The sequence below is a fragment of the Schistocerca gregaria genome, chromosome 3, assembly GCF_023897955.1.
Source record: "Schistocerca gregaria isolate iqSchGreg1 chromosome 3, iqSchGreg1.2, whole genome shotgun sequence".
Classification (NCBI taxonomy): Eukaryota; Metazoa; Arthropoda; class Insecta; order Orthoptera; family Acrididae; genus Schistocerca; species Schistocerca gregaria.
In genome coordinates this window covers 947870008-947897271 of record NC_064922.1, presented here as the reverse complement: position 1 = coordinate 947897271, position 27264 = coordinate 947870008, and the positions used below count along the sequence as shown (strand labels likewise).

The window sequence follows — 27264 nt, the reverse complement described above, 5'->3', positions numbered from 1 at the left end:
TATTAGATACAGGCTCCCAGAAAGATGCCATTTTCCTCTGGCGTGCCACAGGGGAGTGTTATGGGGCCATTGCTTTTCACAATATATATATATAAATGACCTATTCGATAGTGTCGGAGGTTCTATGTGGCTTTTCGCTGATGATGCTGTAGTATACAGAGAAGTTGCAGCATTAGAAAATTGCAGTGAAATGCAGGAAGATCTGCAGCGGATAGGCTCTTGGTACAGGGAGTGGCAACTGACCCTTAACATATACAAATGTAATGTATTGCGAATATATAGAAAGAAGGATCCTTTATTGTATGACTATATGATAGTGGAACAAACAGTGGTAGCAGTTACTTCTGTAATATACCTGGGAGTATGCGTACGGAATGATTTGAAGTGGAATGATCATATAAAATTAATTGTTGGTAAGGCACGTGCCAGGTTGAGGTTCATTGGGAGAGTCCTTAGAAAATGTAGTCCATCAACAAAAGAGGTGGCTTACAAAACACTCGTTCAACCTATACTTGAGTACTGCTCATCAGTGTGGGATCCATACCAGGTCAGGATGGCAGAGGAGATAGAGAAGATCCAAAGAAGAGCGGTGTGTTTCGTCACAAGGTTATTTGGTAAGCGTGATAGTGTTACGGAGATGTTTAGCAAACTCAAGTGGCAGACTCTGCAAGAGAGGTGCTCTGCATCGCAGTGTAGCTTGCTGTCCAGGTTTTGAGAGGGTGTGTTTCTGGATGAGGTATCGAATATATTGCTTCCCCATACTTATACCTCCCGAGGAGATCACGAATGTAAAATTAGAGAGATTGGAGTGCGCATGGAGGCTTTTCGGCAGTCGTTCTTCCCACAAATATACGCGACTGGAACAGGAAAGGGGGGTAATCGACAGTGGCACATAAAGTGCTCTCCGCCACACACCGTTGAGTGGCTTGAGGAGTAGATGTAGATATAAATGGAACAGCAAAATTCATATTTTAAGCATTCCAAAAACATACCTGAACAAATGTGCAGTAATTCAGTATGGATGACTTTGTTGTTGATGGAATATCAAAAATATTTAGCCTCATCTTTTTGTCTCGGAAAAGAAGCTTGCGGCCTGTTTCATTCAGTTCTAACCAGTTAATCTTGGAGTCATGACTCAGCTGACCTATTGTAGCACCACTCACAAGATCCACTGAAAAATATGTTATTAAGACATTGCACACAATTTGGCAATTACCAAGATTCAGCAACTTCTACTATCAGTATCACTTACATATGCAAATTGTCTTCAGATCTAGCAAATATGCCAATTTCTTATTATTTTCAGATGCTTTACATCTTTCATTAAGCCGTACACTTACAAGATGAGGATTAACAAACTCTGTTCTGAAAATAGAAACATAATACAACTTAGAAGAAAAGAAAAGAAATATGTTGTTGCAAATATGAAACAAGCATAAATGGAATACATAAACATACCAATAAAACCTTCATTCAACACAATAGCATCTGTTACTGCAAGCAGGTCCTGTCTATCAGCGTGGGAATGATTCGCATAGCATGCCAGAAAGCACTGAAAGCAACTTTGTGGACTCTGTTCCATGGCTCAGTGAACAAGATTATATTGGCCATACCAATGAACCACAATTCTGCCTAAATGTGGAGCCACTACAGTCATTCATCCACTCCTGACTTTATGTTCCTTTTGCTGTTTTTGTCTAGTTATTCCTTTCAAATACTGGACTGAGACACTATTGACTCACCTGTTGTTAGCAGATCTCAGAAAGACTGTCAAGCTATACACTTCTATCATTGTCAGCATGGGGGGCGATCTGTGGTATTATCAGTACCGAATAAATTTTCAACTCCCAAGATTGTTAAACTCACATATTCACATAGATGATTGGTTTTAGCAGTTCTTGTTGCCATCTTTGGATCAGCCAAACTGCCAAACTTTGAAATGTTCAGAATTTAACCATATGTACAAATTAATTTGCAATGTGAATGTAAAATGACTCATTCCAAATCATTATGATCTATCGTGCAAAATGATCCCAGGAGCATGTGACTAACTAACTACATTGTATAGCACCACTTACAGTACTGAAGGAGAAGATTCTGTAATGACGTAAACACAGGTATATTGCTATTCCATGTATAGCAAATTTTGGATACAATTATATGTGCTGTTATGTTAGTTGCAGTATCCTAGCATTTTCAGTCCCATCTTTTGCAGATCTGAAGATGGCAATGAGAACTGCCGAAACCAGTCATCTATATGAATAAATGATTTTAGCAATCTTGGCAGTTGAAAATTTATTCCATGTTCATGATTGTAAAGCTGATGATAATCAATGTTTGCATGTTCCCCCTTGCTAATAATGTGCTGAAATCACTTGATTGTAAATTCTTCAATATGTGGATAGATTTTATGTGTAACTAAGCTGTGGTGAAATGTGTTTCTGTCGAACCCAGATAAAAACAGTGAATTGTTCATCAGGCTATGATGATGCTAGTCAAAGATCCCATCAAAATATAAGGCAATCTAACTGATACATGTCAAACTAAGAACACAAAAAGTTAACTCTGTGAAACTTAAGACTAACTGAATCTTCAAGAAGGGTTAGGGCTGACATAACCACAAAAAAAACTAATTACTATCTAGCTTTCAGAGACAGTAAATTGTGCTTCAAATCATAAGAAGAGATAAGTTGAAATATTGTAAGTTTTCCCTCACTTTATATTTGAATACTGTTTGAATGTGTGAATAAACAGGAATGTAAAGTGACTACTAATATTGGTATGAAACACCCTCCTTTGAGGAGAGCACACATGTAAATGTAGAACAGAGAAAAGAAAAGAAATAATTAGAAAATGGTGGATAAGAGATACAAGTTAAGATGTCAATTATTATTATGTATTCTACAATCATATAAGTGTATTGCAAATTTGGGAAAGTTTCTACCAGACACAGTTCACTAATGTTGTGGAAAACATAAGCCTTTTCAGAGTGTTCATAGACAGCATACCAACAGAACTAAAACATTTTATGAAAAGTTTATTTTAGAAGAATGCGCATTTATATCTGTGTCACTTACTATTATCATCGCATATTTAAAAAATACAAATTTGTAATTTTCTGTTTAAATTTGGATGTAAAAATAAACTTACTTCTATGTTCAAGTTACTTACCTAACAGATGCAAGGATTTCATTGATTCCATACTCAACCATACTCAGTTCTCCAGCATTGAAAATTAGACAGACTGTAGGATTGTCAAAGTATACTTTCTCATGACACCCCGTATTTGGCCAGACAACTTCACTTAACAAATTACGTGTCAGATCTCCAACAAGTATTGTATCTGAAGTGCGAGCAAATACGTAACTATCCTCACCCATGATCCGAACATCTTCAATTTCATATCCGTACTGGGATTTTAAAATTATGCCTTGCAGCTCCGTACTCAGAGGCTTTATGATAACCTGACTAGGACCAACATAAGCCATTTCAAATTTGTTTTTCCATACCATTCGCCTGTAAAGGGGAAGATATAGATGTTTAATTAGAACTCAATTATAAGCATAAATTTGCGTTTGTTCAATAATTAAAATGTATGGGATGAACTGAATATGTAAGAATTGATACTGTGAGGCACACTTTCTCACAAATAATTTTATCATTATGAAATATCAATTAATACTACAAATTGTAGCATATGTGGTACAATAACATGAGAAATTGATATGTAATTAAACGGTCAAACACATCATACCTATGGCTAACACATTCCTCTTTATGTAACTTGAGCATTTGTGTCAATGCTGTAGACTGGCATATGCAGAAGTTACTACAAATGCACACTGCATATACAGAAGGTACTACCAAGTCTGCAATCTTCTTATGCCACTGTGGATTGACTGGGATTACCCTAGCACTTTAGGCACCTAAATTGGAGATGTTTATTCAATCACAAATATTAGACACCTTCCTATTAAGTAATTTGAATATGATATTAGAAGTGCACATGAACGTGATCAGTCCATATACAGGGTAGTGATATAGTCGTAATTTTGTTGACAGTAATAGAGAAAAATCATAGATTGAAATCTTGTGCTGAAATATAGCCTGCTTCTCTTAAAAAGCACCAAGAGGGATATCGAACTTAACATTCCAAAATGAATGCAGCGATACATGAAATTATCAGCCAGAATTTCATCTGCAACATCAAGTAGCAATTATATGCAAGAAGAATGCATAACAAGTACAAATCAAAGCTGTGAATGAAATGAATCCATTGTGAGTTTTTGAAACATATTTATGTATTTCTGAGTGTAACAAAAATTGCTGCTGTATCACAGAAAGGTGTCAGTTACATCAGAATAGATAGGATTAGACTAGACTGTACAACAAAGCTAATTCACACATTCAGTAATTCCACGGTAGCAGTCATAACAGAACAATGTGCCAGTATAAAAATCTGTTTGCCATTGAGGAAATCATTACTGCAAACCACCATCGTGCCCAGAAACTAAGCAACAATCACCCCAGTTGGAGGACTTCTACATCACCATGACTGAAAAAGGCTAAAGGCTAAACATGTGATAACAAAGTGAAAGTAGTGTAGTTTTGTTTTTTCAACATTGAGGAGACTGTGTACAATGAATTTGTCACCCAATGTACCACTATTCATCAGTATTACTATTGTCAACTGCTAAAATGATTTCATGAGCCATTGAAGAAAAATCATCTGTGTTTGTTGAAGTACAAATTATTTCACACCATCTGTACTCACTGAATTTTACTCTATGTGACTTCTTCCTGTTTCCTACAGCAAAAAGAGATCTAAAGAGGAAGGTTTCCAGGACACAGAAGACATGAAACAAAAATTTCTAGAATCACTACAGAGAATAAATTTGAACTGTTTTAAAAATAGTTTGCTTTAATGAAGCATCTTGGTAGATTAAAACTGCATGCCAGACTGGGACTCAGCTTGGAACCATTGTCATTTATGAGCAAAGGAAAGAGTCCTGATCTGACATACAGTTTTAATCGGCCAGGAAGTTTCAAATCAGCATTTACTACATTGCAGAATTAAAATTCATTCTCTCTGCATCAATGACTGAAATTCTGGAATAAGTGTATTAGGCCTAATTAACATTATTTTGAGGGCATACAATTTTGAAAATATTCTGTGAAAGACAAAATACATAAATCAATAATTATCTTTACTTTATAGTATCCTTGCATGCTCATTCCATTCCAACTGACAGTCCAGCCGATATTCATCCTTAAAATTTTTGTTTTGTACAGAAACCACATGGCAGTTATAAAAGTCAAGGGACATTAAAGAGAAGCAGTGGTCGGGAAGGGAGTGAGACAGGGTTGTAGCCTATCCCCGATGTTATTCAACCTGTATATTGAGCTAGCAGTAAAGGAAACAAAAGAAAAATTTCGAGTAGGAATTAAAATCTCTGGAGAAGAAATAAAAACTTTGAGGTTTACCGATGACATGGTAATTCTGTCAGAGACAGCAAAGGATCTGGAAGAGCATTTGAACGGAATGGACAGTGTCCTGAAAGGAAGATATGGGATGAACATCAACAAAAGCAAAATGAGGATAATGGAATCTAGTCGAATTAAATCAGGTAATGCTGAGGGAATTAGATTAGGAAATAAGACACTTGAAGTAGTAAATGAGTTTTGCTACTTGGGGAGCAAAATAACTGATGATGGTCAAAACAGAGAGTGTATAAAATGTAGACTGGCAATGGCAAGGAAAGTGTTTCTGAAGAAGAGAAATTTATTAACATCGAATGTAGACTTAAGTGTCAGCAAGTCTTTTCTGAAAGTATTTGTATGGATTGAAGCCTTGTATGGAAGTGAAACATGGACGATAAATAGTATAGACAAGAAGAGAATAGAAGCATTCGAAATGTGGTGCTACAGAAGAATGCTGAAAATTAGATGGGTAATTCACGTAACTAATCAGGAGGTACTGAACAGAATTGGATAGAAGAGGAATTTGTGGCACAACTTGACTAGAGGAAGGGATAGGTTGGTAGGTAAAGGTTCTGAGGCATCAAGGGATCACCAATTTAGTATTGAAGGGCAGTGTAGAGGATAAAATCGTAGAGGGAGACCAAGAGATGAATACACTAAGGAGATTCAGAAGGATATAGGTTGCAGTTGTTACTTGCAGATAAAGAAGCTTGCACAGGATAGAGTAGCAATGGAGAGCTGCATCTATCCAGTCCCTGACCTGGGCTCCACAACAACAACAACATTGTCTGTATCATTAAGTACCACTCCTTCAAACTCTGTCTGCACTTATTTTACTTTTAACAGTCAAACTGTTATGCTGATAAGGTTATATTTGTTTGGGTAATTCAATAAACTGCCATTCATGATTAAATCTATTTTTCTTTTTTTTAATAATGATATCAGGGTGACATGTCTAAAGTTTCCTTCATCTTCTGTCTACGTGTTCTTCAGCAGATGTCCAACCCTAGAATGTCTTACATACTGTGTAAATCTACCAGTGCTCAAAGAGTAATTCTTTCATGTCAATTTAGGGAGGTAAATGTAAAAGTCGTGTGACTAGGGCCTCCTGTTGGGTAGACCGTTCACCTGGTGCAAGTCTTTCGATTTGACGCCACTTCGGCGACTTGCTCGTCGTTGGGGGTGAAATGATGATGATTAGGCAATACAACACCCAGTCTCTGGGCGGAGAAAATCTCCGACCCAGCTGGAAATTGAACCTGGGCCCTTAGGACTGACATTCTGTCGCACTGACCACTCAGCTACTGGGGGCGGACTAGTTTAGGGATGTTATGTTATACATTGCCCATGCATTCATTCAGCAAACAGAATATAAATTCTTCTTGGTATTTATGTGTGTGTGCATGAGAGAGAGAGAGAGAGAGAGAGAGAGAGAGAGAGAGAGAGAGAGAGAGAGAGAGAATGAAGAGTGACTGAGAACAGAGAGAGAGAATAGAGAATGAAGAGTGACCGAGTATGTGCATGTCTATTGTTGTGGCCTTCAGTCTGCAGACTGGTTTGAGGCAGCTTTCCACACTAATCTATGCTCCACACTCCTCTTCATCTCTGAATAGCTACTGAAACCTACAATCATTTGGCCGTGCACTTAATTCGTTTCTGTCTCCAAATATCTCCTGCCAATTGATTCCTTCTTTTCAAGTTGTGCCATAAATTTCTTTTTTCCCAATTTGGTTCAATACCTTCTCATTAGTTGCTCAATCTACTGATCTAATCTTCAGCATTCTTCTGTGACACCATATCTGAAAAACTTCTGTTCTCTTCTTATCTGAACTGCTTATCATCCACATTTCCTTTCCATTCAAAGCTACACTCTAGACCAGGCGTAATCAACTTTTAGTGACAACGGGTCTGATTCACATACTTACTTAAGCTCTCAGGCTGCCTAATCACGTGATGTGACAGCAATACTCCTGGCATATAAAATACAAAGCTGTAGCATCTGTGACATTAATGACTACGGGGTAATGTATGGATGTGAATGGCACCCTATTGTCATTGTTCAAATTGGCATATTTTGTGAGTAGTTGGTAATTTTTGTCCCATTGTTTATACCACCAATGTTTGAGGTCTATCAATGTGTAAGATAAATAAAGGCAGTAAGCAGTAACATTTGTTTGTTGTCAGCACTGATCCAAAGGCAAAAATACTCCCCCCCCCCCCCCCTTTTTATAGCAGTGAGCTGTTTCTCTCACTCTCAGCATGCACACAAGCACATGGGCCATACTGCTGCACTCAGACTGTTAATATGTTTCTCTTTGTTCTTCAAATCCAGTGGTGGTGAAATGGCATTGTGCAAGTGTGGAGTAAGCAAAACTTTCACTGGTCTGTCTCATGGGCTGCAAACCTGAGGCAAGCCAAACAATGGTGGAAATATCAAAAAACAGATCCCTGGCGAAGTACTACGTGAATGGCTCTCTTTCCCTCCAACGAATTTCTTCCAAGGGCCGGATTGCCCATCCATGCTTCAGACAAATACCTTCAGTAATGATACTTAAATTTATACTAGATATTGACAAATTCTTCTTGTGCTGGCATAAGCTGTCACCAGCGTGCTGGTCGGAATAGATGAAGCTTGAAGATCGATTGGTGGGTGATGGATCAAGTGCGCCTGTCACGAGAGAGGCCAGAGACACACCAACTAGCAACATGTTGCCAATGCCATCTCGACAGCAATTATTTAGGTCGTCACCACTGCACAGAATGCCTCCCTCAATCATCCAGTTTCACATCTGTCAGTTTACTCACAGAGCGGGTTCAGTTCGTCACAGGATATGACAGTACATAGCGACCAGATTAGTGACTATAGCGGGTGAATGGCACCCTATAGTTTATGTGAACCATAATTGTACTTTACATCACTCTGGAAGAGGGCTATTACTGATGAACTTGTACCACAACACAGAATCTTATTCATCCATCTGTCCATTTGTGTTGTAGGAGGAGAATACTGGTCACTCATAACAACATGCTTCCTTGCTGTACAAGACTCTACAACTCTTCTTCAGAAATACTTTTGTTTCTACAGACATCTGCATTTTATACCACCTCTACTTGGGCATTATAAGTCGTTCTGCTGTGAAATAGTCAAACTCAAGGACTACTTTTAGTGTCCCATTCCTAATCTAATTCTGTCAGCACTGCCTAATTTAATTCAACTACATTCAATTAAAATTGTTTAACTTTTGTTGATACTCATCTTACAATCTATTTCCAGGAAATCATTTATTCCATTCAATTATTTTTCCAACGTCTTTCCTGCCTTTGGCAGAGTTACAATGCCATCAGCAAAACTCACAGTTTTCATTTCTTCTCTCTGAGCTCTAGTTCCCTTTTCAAATTTCTTTTTAGTTTCCTTTACTGATTGTTCAACACACAGATTGAGTAAAATTGGGAATAGGTAACAATCCTGTGTCATTCCCTTCTCAATCACTTCCCTTTCAATTCTTAGACTCTCACAATTGAAGTCTGTTTCTACACAGGTTTTACATCATCACCTTTTGCTCCCTCTATTTTATTTTCGTAACCTTCAGGTTTTCAAAGGGTATACTCCACTCAGCATTGCTAAATGCTTTCTCTACATTTATCAAAGCTGTATACAGAGGTTGGCCTTTCTTTAACCTTTCTTCTGAGATAAATTGTATGGTCAGTATTGCCTCACGTATTCATACGTTTCTCCAGAAACCAAAGTGATCTTCCCTAAGGTCGGCCTTTACCAGTTTTTCCATTCTGCTCTTAATAATTAGTGTCAGTATTTTTCAAACATGACTTATTAAAGTGACACTTTGATAATATTCACTCCCATCAGTACCTGCCATTTTTTGGAATTGAAATTATTACATTCTTCTAGTAATCAAGGGTATTTCACCTGCCTCACATATCTTGCATGCCATGAGGAATAGTTTTGCCATGATTGGCTCTCCAAAAGATCTCAATAATTTCAAGGGACTGTCATTCACTCCAGGAACTTTGTCTTGACTCAGGTCTTTCACTGTACTGTCAAATTCTTCTCGTAATACCATATCTTCCATCTCATCTTCATTTACTTCCTCTTCCCATTCTATAATATTGCTTTCAAGTTCATTTCCCTTGTACAGCCCTTTTATACATTCTTTCCACCTATTAGCTTTCGCATCTTCCTTCTTTACTTAGTACTGGCTTTCCATCTAAGCTCTTGATATTTATTCACCTGCTTCTCTTTTCTCCAAAGATTTCTTTAACACTAGGATGGTGGAAGGGGTCACAATTAAACTTACCACATTTTTTGTTCAATATGATATGCAATTTTTTACTTTGATGATGAAACCATATGAATTTTCTCTCCTCTTTATGATGGCATATATGAGGATTTACACAATATTTATATTTCCTTGGACATTTCATTCTATACAACTAGAACAGCAGAAGAAGTCAATTTGGCACCCCTGTAATTTCTCCTCTCAATATACATAAATAATCCAAAAATAAAGCAGCAACAATCAACAATCATGCAGAGTTGCTGCTGCTCACTGTTGTGTCTTGGCACACAAGCACAACGGTCTGCCACGGTTTATATCATGTCATTCAGGTAATACTTTTTGTCCACGAAAGACCTTTTCTAACATGTCTTGTCAGCATAAAATTTCTGATGATGAAATGTTACATTTCTTAGAAACTTCTGACGTTGATTTGGAAATTGACTTCACTGATGAAGATAATTACTTTTTTACCAGAAGAAAGTGAAGATAAAGATGAAAAAATTGTGAATGAGGAGGGATTGGTGCAGGATGATTCAGATGCTGATCTGCATCAATCCTCACCTCATTCATCACAGGAGGCCCAGCTGCATGCCTCTACAAAGTAAAACACTAGGGTGGGGGACTGCTAGTCTTTCAACTTCTGGAAGAAGGTCAACTATGAACACTCTAAAGGAGAGAGAAGATATCACTGATGTAGCAATGGTATGATTTGAAGGAATACATAGAATCAAATGCTTGAAAAATACTGAGGAACAATGACTGGAACATGTCACTTGAAGAACTGAAAAAATTGATAGCTATCATATGTGCCCTGGGAGTCATGTATACCAAATTTATGTCGGCAGATGATCTATGGTCATATTCCTACAATCATCAAAGATGTTATGCCAAGGGACAGATTTTATGAACTTCTCAGATTTCTCTGTTTCAATTAAAAATAATTTTCCTACACGCTGATCTTGCTTTCACCTAGTTACCCATGCTTCTACAGCCAGGGACAGTTCTAGAATATTTTTGCAAACAAGCGTGCTTCTACAGCCAGGGCTGGTTCGAGAATATTTTCCCACACAAGTGACACATCATTTGGTGCCCCACCTCTATGTTTTCAACACTAATGACGTATAATTTGACCCCAACCTCCCTCACCCCATCATTCATACACATTCACCTGTATCAGTCTTTGCTTCTCTTTATGATACTGCCTGTCTACATATTTTGCATTTGCACACCTATGGGACTCCTCACAGCTTGGCACCCAAGTAGCCACTTGTGCTGCTTGAGTTTTAAACCAGTCCTGTCTACAGCCTTGCCTTTGTCCTCATAGCATTCCTGCTTAGCCATTTTGCCTTTTATGACAATCTAATTTTTTAGACATCTGTACAGATTTCAACTGCTTTATTTGTTTAATTTTTATATTTTCTCCTTTTGCTAGTTAAGTTCAGATTCTCCTGTATTATAAAAGGATTTCTACTACTTCTTGTCTTTTTACATATTTTATCCTCTACTGCCTTCACTATTTCATATTTCAAAGCTACCCACTTTTTTCTGTTGTATTCATTTCCCTGGATTCAGTTAACTGTTGCCTAATGTCCCTTCTGAACTCTCGGCAATCTCTTGTTCCTTCAATTTGTCAACGTCCTTATTCTTTAGTTTCCTACCTATTTTTTCAGTTTTAATCTGAAATTCACAAACAATAAATTAAGGTCTGAGTCCAGCATTAAAAGAGTGAAGAAGGAATTACATTTTAATATGTTGTCTATTACTTAACAATGGTAAAAAGGGTTTTGTGTAGAAGTGTCCAAATAAAGTAACAGACTGAAATGTAATCATAAATTGCATAGAACAATATGTGTGAAACAGTTTTTTAATACAAAAATTATTTATGCAAGTGGCACCTCCAGTGTGTCATGGACTGTGACTCAATATTAACATTTACTAAAAAGGAAAAAAACAATTGTAGTGTAGACAAAAATACTTACTTTAGCACAGACTCAAAGAGCTCTACAGCACCACACAAAGTTCCACAGGCCACTCGAGAACCATCACGTTTCCATGCAAGCGCTGTGACTGTATACATGTTAGCTATCTCCTTAGGCTTAGTCTCTTCCCAGGTCATTTTTCGAGGACTCCAGTTATAGACACGTATCCTGTTAACATTTCCATCTTTACTGCACAAAATAGTTAACACAGTAAATAGCCACTGAAATGTAACTGACTCAATATACTTAGCTAAACGTTGATGATGATGATGATGATGATGATGATGACAATGCAAAATATGTCTGCTTGTGTCTGTGTTTGTATGGATGGATATGTGTGTGTGTGTGTGCGCGCAAGTATATACCTATCCTCTTTTCCCCCTAAGGTAAGTCTTTCTGCTCCCGAGATTGGAATGACTCCTTACCCTCTCCCTTAAAACCCACATCCTTTCATCTTTCCTTTTCCTTCCCTCTTTCCTGACGAAGCAGCCACCGGTTGCGAAAGCTCAAATTCTGTGTGTGTGTTTGTGTGTTTTATTCATTGTGCCTATCCACCGGCACTTTCCCGCTTGGTAAGTCTTGGAATTTTACTATGTATTGAAACACACATGAGCAGCTGCCCTCCACTTCTCCTTTACACACGTTAACAATAAAAGCTTATCATATGTTGGAGACAGTGCACCACAATGTAATTAACGAAATGGGACAGAAATCTGTAGATGGATGTACATGTGCAGACAAACAAATAATTACAGTTTCAAAAAAATTGGACAATTTATTTAAGAAAAAGAGTTTCACATACTGAGCAAGCCAATAATGCATCGGTCCATATCTGGCCCTTATGCTAGTAGTTATTTGGCATGGCATTGATTGACCCAATGGTTGAGTGCTCTCCTGAGGAGTATCATGCAAAATTCTGTCCAGTTGGTTTATATTGTCAAACCCCCATGCTGGTTGGATGGCCCTACTCGCAATGCTCCAAATATTGTCAATCGTGGAGAAATGGGGCGACCTGGCTCGCCAAGGTAGGGTTGCCATGAAGGGCGACAAAATAGGGTGTAGAATCTCATCGACATACCACTGTGCTGCACGAGTTCCATGGGTGACAACCAAAGGGGTCCTGCTATGAATAGAAATGGAAACCCAGACCATCACTCTTGGCTGTCAAGCTGTATGGCTGGCAAATGTCAGGTTGGTTTCCCACCACTGTCTGGGTCATCTGTGAACAAATTTTTGCTGGTCACTGGGATGCAGTTCGAAGCAGGACTCCTCACTGAAGACAATTCTACTTCAGGCAATGAGAAGTCAGGCCAAAGACCTGTCTGGAAACGCCCTGGACAAATGACACTCAGGTTGGTATCCCACGACTGTCCGGGGCACCTCCAAACACATCTTTGCTAGTCATCGGGGCTCATTTCAAAGTGGGACTCATCACTGAAGACAATTCTACGTCATCCAATGAGATTCCACACCAAAGGTGTGTCTGGAAATGCCCTAGACATCGGTGGTATGTAAATCTGTCACTTGTAAGCCTGACAACCCACAGTGATGGTCTGGGTTGTCCATTCTTTTCATAGCAAGGCCCCTTTGATTGTCATCCACAGGACTCTTACAGCACAGTGGTACATCAACGAGATTCTACACCCCATTTTGTTGCCCTTCATGGCAAGCCATCATGGGCTTCCAGGCTTACATTTCAGAAATATAATGGCCCTCTGCACATGGCGAGAGTTTTTACTGCTTGGCTTCTTGCTTGCCAAACCCTATCTTGGTCAGCTAGGTTGCCAGATCTATGTCCAAATGCGAATGTTTGGAGCATTGTGGATAGGGTCGTCCAACCAGCTCAGTAGTTTGTTGATCTAATGCCCCAACAGGGTAGAATTTGGTATGATATTCCAAAGGAGGACATCCAACAACTCTATAATAAATGCCAAGCTGAATAACTACTTGCATAAGTGCCAGAGATGAACCAATGTGTTACTGACTTGCTCAGTTTGTGAAGCTCTTTCTCTTGAATAAATTATCCAATTTTTCTTAAATTATAATCATTTGTCTGTCTGCACTGGAACATGACATCCATCAATTCCCGCCCTGTTCTGATTATTCATTCGTGGTATTTAGTTTTTTTGTCTTACAACTTACAACAGTGGATACATATGGCTGGCTGATTGCTTTACTAAAAGTGGATGCTACAACTCTCTGCAAAAATTAAACCTTCAACCTGGAGGGTGGAGACTGGACACTTCACCACACCACAGACTCCTCATTGTCAGATAAAACAGAGGGAAGTCCCAACCCAGATTTACTGCTGCCTTTTGTTGCATTATAAAATATACTCAGTTAAAATATGATGTTCTGAAATACACACCCCACAAGTTATACAGAGTCTTGCTGGAGTAGAAATCAATGGATCTGACAATAATGTCATGTTGTTGTTGTTGTGGTCTTCAGTCCTGAGACTGGTTTGATGCAGCTCTCCATGTTACTCTATCCTGTGCAAGCTTCTTCATATCCCAGTACCTACTGCAGCCTACATCCTTCTGAATCTGCTTGGTATATTCATCTCTTGGTCTCCCTCTACGATTTTTACCCTCCACGCTGCCCTCCAATACTAAATTGGTGATCCCTTGACGCCTCAGAACATGTCCTACCAACCGATTCCTTCTTCTGCTCAAATTGTGCCACAAACTTCTCTTCTCCCCAATCCTATTCAATACTTCCTCATTAGTTATGTGATCTACCCATCTAATCTTCAGCATTCTTCTATAGCACCACATTTCAAAAGCTTCTATTCTCTTCTTGTCCAAACTATTTATCGTCCATGTTTCACTTCCATACATGGCTACACTCCATACAAATACTTTCGGAAATTACTTCCTGACACTTAAATCTATACTCGATGTTAACAAATTTCTCTTCTTCAGAAACACTTTCCTTGCCATTGCCAGTCTACATTTTATATCCTCTCTACTTCGACCATCATCAGTTACTTTGCTCCCCAAATAGCAAAACTCCTTTACTACTTTAAGTGTCTCATTTCCTAATCTAATTCCCTCAGCATCACCCGACTTAATTCAACTACATTCCATTATCCTCGTTTTGCTTTTGTTGATGTTCATCTTATATACTCCTCTCAAGACACTGTCCATTCCATTCAACTGCTCTTCCAAGTCCTTTGCAGTCTCTGACAGAATTACAATGTCATCAGCGAACCTCAAAGTTTTTATTTCTTCTCCATGGATTTTAATACCTACTCCGAAATTTTCTTTTGTTTCCTTTACTGCTTGCTCCTTTTACAGATTGAATAACATCAGGGAGAGGCTACAACCCTGTCTCACTCCCTTCCCAACCACTGCTTCCCTTTCATGCCCCTTGACTCTTATAACTGCCATCTGGTTTTTGTACAAATTGTAAATAGCCTTTCGCTCCTTGTATTTTACCCCTGCCATCTTTAGAATTTGAAAGAGAGTATTCCAGTCAACGTTGTCAAAAGCTTTCTCTAAGTCTACAAATGCTAGAAACGTAGGTTTGCATTTCCTTAATCTTTCTTCTAAGATAAGTCGTAAGGTCAGTATTGCCTCACGTGTTCCAGTATTTCTACGGAATGTCATACAGAGGCAAATCCATGAGACGTACTCAGGAAAAATGAGTGAGCTGCCAAAAGAGTTCCCCTATTTAAAACCATCAGTGCTCACTAGAACAGAATTGTGGTGTTTTTGTAGAATACTGCTAAAAGTATATTTGAAAACAGTACCAGTTTGCTATATTTTATAAAAATTGTCATAGCTAAAATAGCTCTGGCCTCTTAGGAAGCCCAAACCTCATCATGAAACATTAATATTTGCACACCAATATCCAAAATACAGCTCTTTGCACAAATCTCAAAGGACCATATTGATCACAAATGGTTATTACAAATTCACTCCATTGCTGAGCAATGGTACGGTCTGGAGACGAAGGTGACACGGAGGAGGTCTTACATGGCTGTCGCAAGGTGAGCAGCAGCAGGCTGATATAAAGTGGTAGGTTCATTAGCATCTGCACATAGGGTAGGAGTGGAACTGGTTGTAGGTATCCCTGTGCTCAGCCTGCTTCCTTCATTGGGAACCATAGCAAGAATCTTCAAATCAGCTGATCAACAGGCTCATCAATCATACTGACCCTTGATGATACAAAGGCTCTATAAAATTAAAGTAGGCATATTCTTTCTGCTTCCCATATTTTGCAATTTATATGCTTTAAAAAACTGAGCACTTTGAGGATCAGTGCTTTAACCCATTAACATAAAAGCCCAAATAATATTGTTTTTATTTTGACAGAAACTTACAATCCCGAGTATACTTAGGCAACTTAAGAACAGACCTTCGAAAAAATAAAAACCCCTTATCTACGTTTCAGCACTGATAGTTAAGTGTTCAGCCACAAGAGCTCGGCTGTCGTGTTTTGGTAGAGGCTGTTGCCAATATCAAAGCAGATGAAGATAAAAATCAGTAATAAAGGTAGTTTAATAGATAATCCTAAAGGCCTGGCAAACTTTATAAACAACAACTTTAGTAATATAGCATCTAAACTGCAAGAAAAGCTTCCTAAAACACAACACACAGTGGCAAAGAACTATGTATCCCACACAGTGCTACTTCTATCCACCAATGGAGAGGAAATCAGAAGCATTGTACATAAATTCAAGAGTATTATCATCCACAGGTTTAGATGAAGTTCCAATGTGTATAATAAAAGACTGCATTAGCAGCATAAAAGAACCCTTAGCAGACATTATAAATGAGTCGTTCTCATCAGGTTACTTTCCTAATTATTGAAAGCATGCAAAAATTCTTCCATACACAAAAAAGGTGATACAGAAAATATAGAGAATTACAGACCAGTTTCATTGCTGTCTTCTTTTTCAAAAATAATGGAAACTATTATGAAAAACAGACTTATGGACTACTTAAATAACTACCAACTCATGCAAACAACAGTTTGGTTTCAGGACTGGAAAGGGAACAGAAGCAGCTACAGAAAAATTTACAAGAGTAGTTCTAGAAGCCCTAGATAAAGGAGAAGAAGTAACAGGCACTTTCCTAGATCTCAGTAAATCATTTGATACAGTTGACCATGAAATACTACCAGCTAAACTTGAAACACTAGAAATCAGGGGGGTTGTAAATAAATGGTTTAGATCTTACCTTGTGGACAGAGTGCAAAGGGTGGAGATACCTCATATTTCCAGTAGCTCAAATCATTTAGTGAAACATCTTTTCGATGAAGAATATTTGAACATTGAAGTACCACAAGGGAGTGTGTTAGGCCCAGTGCTATTTCTTATTTATATTAATGACTTCCCACAGTGGGTAACGCAAGGTGAAACAGTGTTATTTGCTGATCACAGCAATATAACAATTACAGACAGGACACCAGAAATGTTAAATGTAGAAACTAAAAATGGACTTATGGCACTTCATAACTGGTCAAATAACAACAAAGTAACCCTTAATGTGAAAAAGACTAATAAGATAAACCTCTATATAAAGAAAAAAACCGAATATGACAAAACTTAAAGTTCAAAATGAAACCATAAAGAGTGTAGCCAGCACAAAATTTTTGGGTATGTATGTTAATAAACAACTAAAATGGAATGAACATATTAAGATGTTTGGGCAAAAAAAATAGCATACCATGCTATGCCTTACGAATATTAGTCGCTGTCTGCAATAGTTCATGCCAGAGAATGACATACTTTGCACACATACATTCTATAATACATTATAGCATAACAATCTGAGGTGCAAATGCCCAAAATCTGAAATATGTTTCAGATTGTAAAAATGAGCTATCAGAATAATGAGCAAGAGTCACAAAAGAGCACACTGCAGTGAGCTATTTAAAAAATGGGGTATTCTGACAATCCCAAGTGAATATATCTTGCAAACTACAGTTTTTATTCACAAAATATTGAGCAATATTTAGCAAACAGCTGCATACATGATCACCAAACCAGAAACAGCAATTGCATGTGCCTAGATAGAATGAATAAAACTAAAACCCAAACCACTATGTTTTACCAAGGTGTCAAGATATACAATACATTGCCAAAAGAAATAAAGAAAGTCAGTAAATTTAAAGCATTCCATACAGAAAATTTATTAAAAAATAGTTTTTACTCGATTAGAGAATTCATGCAGCATAAAATTGGTATAAATAAATAATCAGGTTAATCAATTATGAAGTTGACATGCTAGATTGTAATTGACCCATACAAGTATTAGAGGAGTCTTGTGATCTATTTCTTTTGATTGAAGCAGGTCTTTCTGCATTATGTAATTCAATGATAAATTGTGTGTCTTATATATATATATATTCTGTGTGTGTGTTTGTGTGTTTTGTTCATGTGCCTGTCTGCCGGCGCTTTCCCGCTTGGTAAGTCTTGGAATCTTTGTTTTTAATATATTTTTCCCATGTGGAAGTTTCTTTCTATTTTATAATATATATATATATATATATATATATATATATATATATATATATATATATATATATATATATATATATATATATATATATATGCACATGAACAAAACACACAAACACACACACAGAATTACGAGCTTTCGCAACTGGCAGTTGCTTCGTCAGGAAGGAAGGAAGGAGAGGGAAAAATGAAAGGATGTGGGTTTTAAGGGAGAGGGTAAGGAGTCATTCCAATCCCGGGAGCGGAAAGACTTCCCTTAGGGGAAAAAAAGGACAGATGTACACTCGCACACACACACACACATATCCATCCGCACATACACAGACACAAGCAGACATATTTAAAGGCAAAGAGTAGGGGCAGAGATGTCAGTCGAGGCGGAAGTACAGAGGCAAAGAAGTTGTTGAAAGACAGGTGAGGTATGAGTGGCGGCAACTTGAAATTAGCGGAGGTTGAGGCCTGGCGGATATCGAGAAGAGAGGATATACTGAAGGGCGAGTTCCCATCTCCGGAGTTCGGATAGGTTGGTGTTGGTGGGAAGTATCCAGATAACTCTGACGGTGTAACACTGTGCCAAGATGTGCTGGCCGTGCATCAAGGCATGTTTAGCCACAGGGTGATCCTCATTACCAACAAACACTGTCTGCCTGTGTCCATTCATGCGAATGGACAGTTTGTTGCTGGTCATTCCCACATAGAAAGCATCACAGTGCAGGCAGGTCAGTTGGTAAATCACGTGGGTGCTTTCACATGTGGCTCTCCCTTTGATCGTGTACACCTTCCGGGTTACAGGACTGGAGTAGGTGGTGGTGGGAGGGTGCATAGGACAGGTTTTACACCGGGGGCGGTTGTAAGGGTAGGAGCCAGAGGGTAGGGGAGGTGGTTTGGGGATTTCATAGGGATGAACCAAGAGGTTACGAAGGTTAGGTGGACGGCGGAAAGACACTCTTGGTGGAGTGGGGAGGATTTCATGAAGGATGGATCTCATTTCGGGGCAGGATTTTAGGAAGTCGTATCCCTGCTGGAGAGCCACATTCAAGGTCTGATCCAGTCCCGGGAAGTATTCTGTTACAAGTAGGGCACTTTTGGGGTTCTTCTGTGAGAGGTTCTGGGTTTGAGGGGATGAGGAAGTGGCTCTGGTTATCTGCTTCTGTACCAGTTTGGGAGGGTAGTTGCGGGATGCGAAAGCTGTTTTCAGGTTGTTGGTGTAATGGTCGAGGGATTCAGGACTGGAGCAGATTCGTTTGCCACGAAGGCCTAGGCTGTAGGGAAGGGACCGTTTGATATGGAATGGGTGGCAGCTGTCAAAATGGAGGTACTGTTGCTTGTTGGTGGGTTTGATGTGGACGGATGTGTGCAGCTGGCCATTGGACAGATGGAGGTCAACGTCTAGGAAAGTGGCATGGGATTTGGAGTAGGACCAGGTGAATCTGATGGAACCAAAGGAGTTGAGGTTGGAGAGGAAATTCTGGAGTTGTTCTTCACTGTGAGTCCAGATAATGAAGATGTCATCAATAAATCTGTACCAAACTTTGGGTTGGCAGGCTTGGCTACCCTCCCAAACTGGTACAGAAGCAGATAACCAGAGCCACTTCCTCATCCCCTCAAACCCAGAACCTCTCACAGAAGAACCACAAAAGTGCCCCACTTGTAACAGAATACTTCCCGGGACTGGATCAGACCTTGAATGTGGCTCTCCAGCAGGGATACGACTTCCTAAAATCCTGCCCCGAAATGAGATCCATCCTTCATGAAATCCTCCCCACTCCACCAAGAGTGTCTTTCCGCCGTCCACCTAACCTTCGTAACCTCTTGGTTCATCCCTATGAAATCCCCAAACCACCTCCCCTACCCTCTGGCTCCTACCCTTGCAACCGCCCCCGGTGTAAAACCTGTCCTATGCACCCTCCCACCACCACCTACTCCAGTCCTGTAACCCGGAAGGTGTACACGATCAAAGGGAGAGCCACATGTGAAAGCACCCACGTGATTTACCAACTGACCTGCCTGCACTGTGATGCTTTCTATGTGGGAATGACCAGCAACAAACTGTCCATTCGCATGAATGGACACAGGCAGACAGTGTTTGTTGGTAATGAGGATCACCCTGTGGCTAAACATGCCTTGATGCACGGCCAGCACATCTTGGCACAGTGTTACACCGTCAGAGTTATCTGGATACTTCCCACCAACACCAACCTATCCGAACTCCGGAGATGGGAACTCGCCCTTCAGTATATCCTCTCTTCTCGATATCCGCCAGGCCTCAACCTCCGCTAATTTCAAGTTGCCGCCACTCATACCTCACCTGTCTTTCAACAACTTCTTTGCCTCTGTACTTCCGCCTCGACTGACATCTCTGCCCCTACTCTTTGCCTTTAAATATGTCTGCTTGTGTCTGTGTATGTGCGGATGGATATGTGTGTGTGTGTGCGAGTGTACATCTGTCCTTTTTTTCCCCTAAGGGAAGTCTTTCCGCTCCCGGGATTGGAATGACTCCTTACCCTCTCCCTTAAAACCCACATCCTTTCATTTTTCCCTCTCCTTCCTTCCTTCCTGACGAAGCAACTGCCAGTTGCGAAAGCTCGTAATTCTGTGTGTGTGTTTGTGTGTTTTGTTCATGTGCCTGTCTGCCGGCGCTTTCCCGCTTGGTAAGTCTTGGAATCTTTGTTTTTAATATATTTTTCCCATGTGGAAGTTTCTTTCTGTTTTATTTACATCATCATTAATTTGAACCCAACAATTACGTTTGTTATTGTCTCTGTTGCATTTCGAAATCTTCTCTATCGTCTTACTTTCTCTTTTCGTTTGTACAAGAAGTTCCACTTTGTATTCATCTTCCATTTTTCCGTAATCTACCATACATTTTATCCTGCCTAATTATACTCAATAATACGTAATTTACTTCCAAACCATAACCTAAAATTTTTAACGCTTTCAACATAACCGCTGCTATAAAATCCATTGTTCCAAGTTTACAAACATTTCGTGTAAACTCGTGAATACTATTTCACAGCTTCAGTTCCTTTCACCCATTACACAACCATCTCAGTTTTTTTCCAACAACTTTCGTTTTATTTCCATTCCCGTTTTTCCCACAAAACCGATCATTTTTTAGCAGCTTCCCACAGGTTTACACGCTATTATTTCTTCATCAAACAATTGTTAGCCTCATAATCATAACCTGCCAGTACATAACCAGGCCTTTGAATACATTTACACACATATTCTTCGAGATTTTATTCGAAAATTTTTTTCGAATTTTATTTTTCCGCAAATTATTTTTTCGAAACTTTTTTCGAAAAAAATTTTTTTTTTCTTTTTTCGAAATTTTCTTGAATTTCCCCACCCTTTAACGTGATCTGGAGACAACATAACTACCCAACCTTTGCACCCATTGTTGTTCACCAACCTAAGTTCAGCACATGATCAACATAGCTCATCTCAAACCAACACTTTTTCGACTTTTTTCACACCTTTATCTCTCCCTATACAAATCTCTCTTTACTTTCACTTTAACCTCATATTACCCTCTCCACCTACTAATACCATGTCAACCTCACAACATCCCTACAATGACCCCATTAAATTTTATTTACATTCCCTCCGCAAACATGCCTTCACCCTAGCCAGATTACGCTCCCATATTTTATTTACTCAGGCTTGTCTGACATTTGGCATTACTCCCAAAGGCCTCACACTTAAAGTTCCCATCTCTGGCTGCAATCCTTCTTTCCATCAGTCCTTATACCAGTTCCAAACAGCACAATCCATAGCCCTCACCCGCCTAATCCTTCACCTATACATCGACTCGGCCAATGAACACACCCGTCAACTCCTATCCCAAATCAAAGTCCTCAATCTTTCCTCTCCCACATCCACACCGGCTGTACATAGCATCCTCCTACAGGCCAACCGCAAATTAGAACAACATGCCACCCTCCACCTCAAAAAACTATCCAATCTCCTGGTTTCCCACCTCCGGAAAGGCAACTCACTCACCCTCCACAACCTTTCCAACAAACCTCAACCTCCTCTCATTGCACACAGACCCAGTCTCTCCCATCTACTCAATCTCCCACTTCCAGCTCCACTCCCCCCCAACACCTCAAAATTCCAGTCAACACAATCTGGAACCACAACACCCCAATTCAGTAGTTAACCTTTCCTCCAAACCCCTCTCCCAATCCGAAACCTCTGTCCTATCCAAAGGCCTCACCTTCAGCCCCACTCCCAGGTTCAACCAAACTGCCCTTGTCAAGGATTTACTGTCCTACACTCGTAGTCTCTGCTGGAAATATCACTTTGCCACGAAGAAAAACAATCCTGATCCCACTCCTAATGATCCAACTCCCCAAGACACTATCCAAATTGAACCCTGCCTGCAACAGTTCCGTCCTCCATCACAGCGGGACCCACCTCCTCTTCCTCAAAATCACCCTCTCCAAACCTTCCAGGAATTTCTCACTTCCAGCCTTGCCTCTCAATCTTTCTTGAAAAACCTTAATCCTACTCCCAACATCACCACAGCCGAATCCCAGGCTATCCGTGATCTGAAAGCTGACCGATCCATCATCATTCTTCCGGCTGACAAAGGTTCCACAACTGTGGTACTTGATCGTCGGGAGTATGTGGCTGAGGGACTGCGTCAGCTTTCAGACAACTCTACATACAAAGTTTGCCGAGGTAATCCCATTCCTGATGTCCAGGCGGAGCTTCAAGGAATTCTCAGAACCTTAGGCCCCCTACAAAACCTTTCACCTGACTCCATCAAACTCCTCACCCCACCGACACCTCGCACTCCTACCTTCTACCTACTTCCTAAAATTCACAAATCCAAACATCCTGGCCGCCCCATTGTAGCTGGTTACCAAGCCCCCACAGAACGTATCTCTGCCTACGTAGACCAACACCTTCAACCCATTACATGCAGTCTCCCATCCTTCATCAAAGACACCAACCACTTTCTCGAACGCCTGGAATCCGTACCCAGTCTGTTACCCCCAGAAACCATCCTTGTAACCATTGATGCCACTTCCCTATACACAAATATCCCGCACGTACAGGTCCTCGCTGCAATGGAGCACTTCCTTTCACGCCGATCACCTGCCACCCTACCTAAAACCTCTTTCCTCGTCACCTTAGCCAGCTTCATCCTGACCCACAACTTCTTCACTTTTGAAGGCCAGACATACCAGCAATTAAAGGGAACAGCCATGGGTACCAGGATGGCCCCCTCGTATGCCAACCTATTTATGGGTCGCTTAGAGGAAGCCTTCTTGGTTACCCAAGCCTGCCAACCCAAAGTTTGGTACAGATTTATTGATGACATCTTCATGATCTGGACTCACAGTGAAGAACAACTCCAGAATTTCCTCTCCAACCTCAACTCTTTTGGTTCCATCAGATTCACCTGGTCCTACTCCAAATCCCATGCCACTTTCCTAGACGTTGACCTCCATCTGTCCAATGGCCAGCTGCACACATCCGTCCACATCAAACCCACCAACAAGCAACAGTACCTCCATTTTGACAGCTGCCACCCATTCCATATCAAACGGTCCCTTCCCTACAGCCTAGGCCTTCGTGGCAAACGAATCTGCTCCAGTCCTGAATCCCTCGACCATTACACCAACAACCTGAAAACAGCTTTCGCATCCCGCAACTACCCTCCCAAACTGGTACAGAAGCAGATAACCAGAGCCACTTCCTCATCCCCTCAAACCCAGAACCTCTCACAGAAGAACCCCAAAAGTGCCCCACTTGTAACAGAATACTTCCCGGGACTGGATCAGACCTTGAATGTGGCTCTCCAGCAGGGATACGACTTCCTAAAATCCTGCCCCGAAATGAGATCCATCCTTCATGAAATCCTCCCCACTCCACCAAGAGTGTCTTTCCGCCGTCCACCTAACCTTCGTAACCTCTTGGTTCATCCCTATGAAATCCCCAAACCACCTCCCCTACCCTCTGGCTCCTACCCTTGCAACCGCCCCCGGTGTAAAACCTGTCCTATGCACCCTCCCACCACCACCTACTCCAGTCCTGTAACCCGGAAGGTGTACACGATCAAAGGGAGAGCCACATGTGAAAGCACCCACGTGATTTACCAACTGACCTGCCTGCACTGTGATGCTTTCTATGTGGGAATGACCAGCAACAAACTGTCCATTCGCATGAATGGACACAGGCAGACAGTGTTTGTTGGTAATGAGGATCACCCTGTGGCTAAACATGCCTTGATGCACGGCCAGCACATCTTGGCACAGTGTTACACCGTCAGAGTTATCTGGATACTTCCCACCAACACCAACCTATCCGAACTCCGGAGATGGGAACTCGCCCTTCAGTATATCCTCTCTTCTCGATATCCGCCAGGCCTCAACCTCCGCTAATTTCAAGTTGCCGCCACTCATACCTCACCTGTCTTTCAACAACTTCTTTGCCTCTGTACTTCCGCCTCGACTGACATCTCTGCCCCTACTCTTTGCCTTTAAATATGTCTGCTTGTGTCTGTGTATGTGCGGATGGATATGTGTGTGTGTGTGCGAGTGTACATCTGTCCTTTTTTTCCCCTAAGGGAAGTCTTTCCGCTCCCGGGATTGGAATGACTCCTTACCCTCTCCCTTAAAACCCACATCCTTTCATTTTTCCCTCTCCTTCCTTCCTTCCTGACGAAGCAACTGCCAGTTGCGAAAGCTCGTAATTCTGTGTGTGTGTTTGTGTGTTTTGTTCATGTGCCTGTCTGCCGGCGCTTTCCCGCTTGGTAAGTCTTGGAATCTTTGTTTTTAATATATTTTTCCCATGTGGAAGTTTCTTTCTGTTTATATATATATATATATATATATATATATATATATATATATGATGATGTAAATAAAATAGAAAGAAACTTCCACATGGGAAAAATATATTAAAAACAAAGATTCCAAGACTTACCAAGCGGGAAAGCGCCGGCAGACAGGCACATTAACAAAACACACAAACACACACACAGAATTGCTAGCTTTCGCAACCGATGGTTGCTTCTTCAGCTATATATATATATAGCTTGTATTTCATTCTCTTATGTGGCAAAATAATGTACATATGTATATACAATGACGACATCCATACGGATGAATAAATAAATAAATCATCTTTACTATGTGCAGCTTCAGATACTCGACAACAAAACATGCACTTTCAGCTTCTCTCCTGCATTGATGCTTAGGTAATGCTTTCAAAAAAGGATGGCTATAGTGATCCTGAATTTGGCATTGAATTTAGTGGCTCAGAAAGTGAAAAGAATGTGAAATAAATAGATCCACAGTGCTCCAGCCAGCCGCTCCAAGATTTATGTTCACAGGAAATCACTGTAAAACACATGGCCAGACTTCATAGCTACACAGAAACTAAAAAATAACCTCAAGTCTCAGGATATTTTCGTCAAAGTCCAGTGTGTGAGTATACTATGGATTTTATTACTGGTAATCTTCAAAATTTTGTAACTCATTATTTTGGGCTTTGAAAGCTATTTTTATGTGTCTATGTGTAATGTCATTCATCATAGGATGTTATTTATTAATAAAAGACTATTGTTTTTTGGAACATAATTTGAGAAAAAAAATCTTTATGTTACAGGGTTAAGATACTCCAGGAATGTAAACCAATCAAGTTTCCCAGCTGAAAATGGAATGCACGGTTTCTCATGAAAAAGTCTCATTTAAACAAGTGAATACCTTGAAAGCTAGTTCATAAGCAAATTTCAAAATCATCTACCTTGTCATATCATTACAAAACTTTTTCAATCAACAAAAAGATAAAATAAAGGGAACACTGACGACACAGTATTATTAAATGAGATTAAACAAAATAACATCAATCAGATGAGATAATTTGGAATAATTAAAACAGTATCCTTTTAACCACCCAATACGCTAACGTCCTAGGAAAAACCTCAAACCTCTTCATGATATCTCAAGGAGTGAGCAAATCTCACTACTAATTGTGATCATTCTGGTTGGCAAAGCTGAACAAGAAAGACTACACTACATATATTCTGTTACCTTGTCAAGGTCTTTGGTTGTGTGAACCGGGCAGTCTAACTTCCGTATTACAAGGCAGAAAGACACACTGACAATCCGCATCATAATGGAAGGACATAAAATGAACCGTCTCACAGTGTTGAGTGGTAAGTGTACCCTTTTCCCTAACCTACATAAATAACTTTTCATGAGTTCAAAAAACTGTTCAAAATCTGTTTTCTAATGACACATAATTAGTAATCAGTAGTGTAAACATAAATGTATGAGAGAGAGAGACTTGACCGACATCTGGTTTACAACAAAGAGACTCATATTATATAATATTGTATCAGAGGAAAACACAATCAAGAAAACTAATAAACTATGAAACAGAATTACAGTTCATTACTCATCAACAGGAGGAATAGTACCACCAATAGACACATTTAACAGTAAAAGGATCACATTACCTAGCATTCAGAACAAGTAGCACCTCCATCGAGGTTGAGAGAGGGATATGTTGAGGAAGGTTAGAAATCAAGGGGAAGTCACTCAGGCCCCTGGCTCAGGGAGAGACCCATCTGTAGTGAAGATGAGGGTAGACAATGATGAAGGGGAAGGCGTCAGAGATGTAGCTCAATAATGGTACAGTGTAAGCACTCTTCCACCTTCAGTCCAGAAATGATAAGGAAAGAGTGAGGAATAAACTTACGAAGATGTTCAGTTTAACATGTATTGCGCTTATAAATTTGGCTCATTGTACTGACAAGGGATACTCCCCATTGCACCCCCTCAGATTTAATGGTAACATGACCCAGTCGATAACCTGTTAAATCTGAACACAGATCAAGCATGAAAACAGGAAGAAGGTGTACTTAACTATGAGAAAAAAAAGCAAAATAGAAACAGTGAACAGCCTATGAACAAGAAGTGCAATAAAGAGCAACATGAATCAACGATGGTGTCATAGGTAAGCAGGCGTGGTGTTGGATTGCCACATGGGCAAGCTGTGTTCAAAATTGCCTCGTGCCATT

At 40.0% G+C, this 27264-nt stretch overlaps 1 protein-coding gene and 1 long non-coding RNA gene across 5 annotated transcripts in view; one reads left to right on the top strand and one right to left on the bottom strand.

Annotated features, from left to right (window-relative positions):
• LOC126355880 (intraflagellar transport protein 172 homolog) overlaps positions 1-27264 on the bottom strand; it is a 372812-nt gene that overhangs the window by 222049 nt on the left and 123499 nt on the right. For all 3 annotated transcript variants that reach the window (XM_050006382.1, XM_050006381.1, XM_050006383.1), the window contains 4 exons: positions 11756-11923; positions 3172-3516; positions 1253-1365; positions 993-1171 (listed from right to left, as the gene is read on the bottom strand). In XM_050006382.1, coding sequence (XP_049862339.1) covers positions 993-1171; positions 1253-1365; positions 3172-3516; positions 11756-11923 — 805 coding nt within the window. The remainder of the gene's footprint in view (positions 1-992; positions 1172-1252; positions 1366-3171; positions 3517-11755; positions 11924-27264) is intronic.
• LOC126355881 (uncharacterized) lies at positions 20381-26082 on the top strand. 2 transcript variants are annotated; one of them, XR_007565546.1, is made up of 3 exons: positions 20381-20875; positions 25414-25666; positions 25848-26082. It is a non-coding gene; the product is annotated as an uncharacterized LOC126355881 (long non-coding RNA). The 2 variants fall into 2 exon arrangements; XR_007565547.1 differs by lacking the exon at positions 20381-20875 and adding an exon at positions 24583-24990.